This window comes from Nanorana parkeri, unplaced genomic scaffold, assembly GCF_000935625.1.
Source record: "Nanorana parkeri isolate BGI_ZX_2015 unplaced genomic scaffold, ASM93562v1 scaffold4378, whole genome shotgun sequence".
Classification (NCBI taxonomy): Eukaryota; Metazoa; Chordata; class Amphibia; order Anura; family Dicroglossidae; genus Nanorana; species Nanorana parkeri.
The window spans coordinates 12,134-13,137 of NW_017310641.1; the positions used below are offsets into that span (position 1 = coordinate 12,134).

Here is a 1,004-nt window from a genome sequence, read left to right on the forward strand (position 1 = left end):
GCCCCGCCTCTGGGCGGCATCCGCGTAACAGTTTGGACCTGCAAAGGGAAAAGAGAGAGAAACGGGTTCAAATCATTCTCATCGCCGACTGATTTCGGGTACTTTGTGTTTCTCAAGTGAGAGGAGACGCCGTCTTCCAATGACCCGACTTGTGTGAGCGTTGGGGAATGTTCTATGGGACGCAGTCACCCTCAGGGAGTAGAATCTGCCATTGTCGGCCATTTTCCCACGCTGGTCAGACTTTGATACTAAAGAGGCTCATCGAGGGTGCACCCCAAGAAGAGGGTTGTTAGAAGGACAAATTTTACTTTTTTTTTAATTGTTTTTTTTAACTTTTTTTATTTTTTATAATTTTGTATCTTATTATTGTTTATTTTTTTATAACTATTTTCTTATTATTTTCTCTTTTTTTTTCTTATTATTTTTTACACTTTAAATCACCATTTTATTTTTTTATTATTATTTCTTATTATTTTGTACTAATTTATTTAATATTTATTTTTTTTATTTTTTTTCACTTAACTTTATTGCTATCACAAGTGCCGAGGTTCGCCACTACTGCCCTATACAATCATCCCCAACATGCCCCCATGGCTTCCATCCTCCTCACTGTCCGCTCTCTCCGCACCTCTTCCTGCACAGCGACAGTTCTTCCTAGAAATGTGATTTTAAGAATCAATCTGACTCGTGTCCTGAAGACGTCCCATTGACACCCCCTGACCCTCCACATTGTATTACCGCACCTGAATGATGTGTGCGTGGCGTACATGTGTGTGCGTGGCGTACATGTGTGTGCGTGGCGTTCATAGAATGAGCTGTCAGTGCACCACAACGCAACCAAAATCGGGCACACCTCCGTATGGGGGCGCATTGTCTGCTATTGTAGAAGTGCATTGGGGTGTCATTCAAAATGAAGCGTAACGCAGTGCAGGGAGGTGTGCGCATTGTCCTGCGTTGTGGTGACATTGTCCTGCACATTGCCACAACAGGTACAAATAAAAACA

General features: G+C 42.3%; 1 protein-coding gene across 1 annotated transcript in view; it reads right to left on the reverse strand.

Annotated features, from left to right (window-relative positions):
* Positions 1–1,004, reverse strand: part of LOC108803874 (von Willebrand factor C domain-containing protein 2-like) — a 1,730-nt gene that overhangs the window by 489 nt on the left and 237 nt on the right. The window contains exon 2 of the mRNA XM_018575667.1: positions 5–52. Within this exon, the coding sequence (XP_018431169.1) occupies positions 5–52 (48 nt within the window). The remainder of the gene's footprint in view (positions 1–4; positions 53–1,004) is intronic.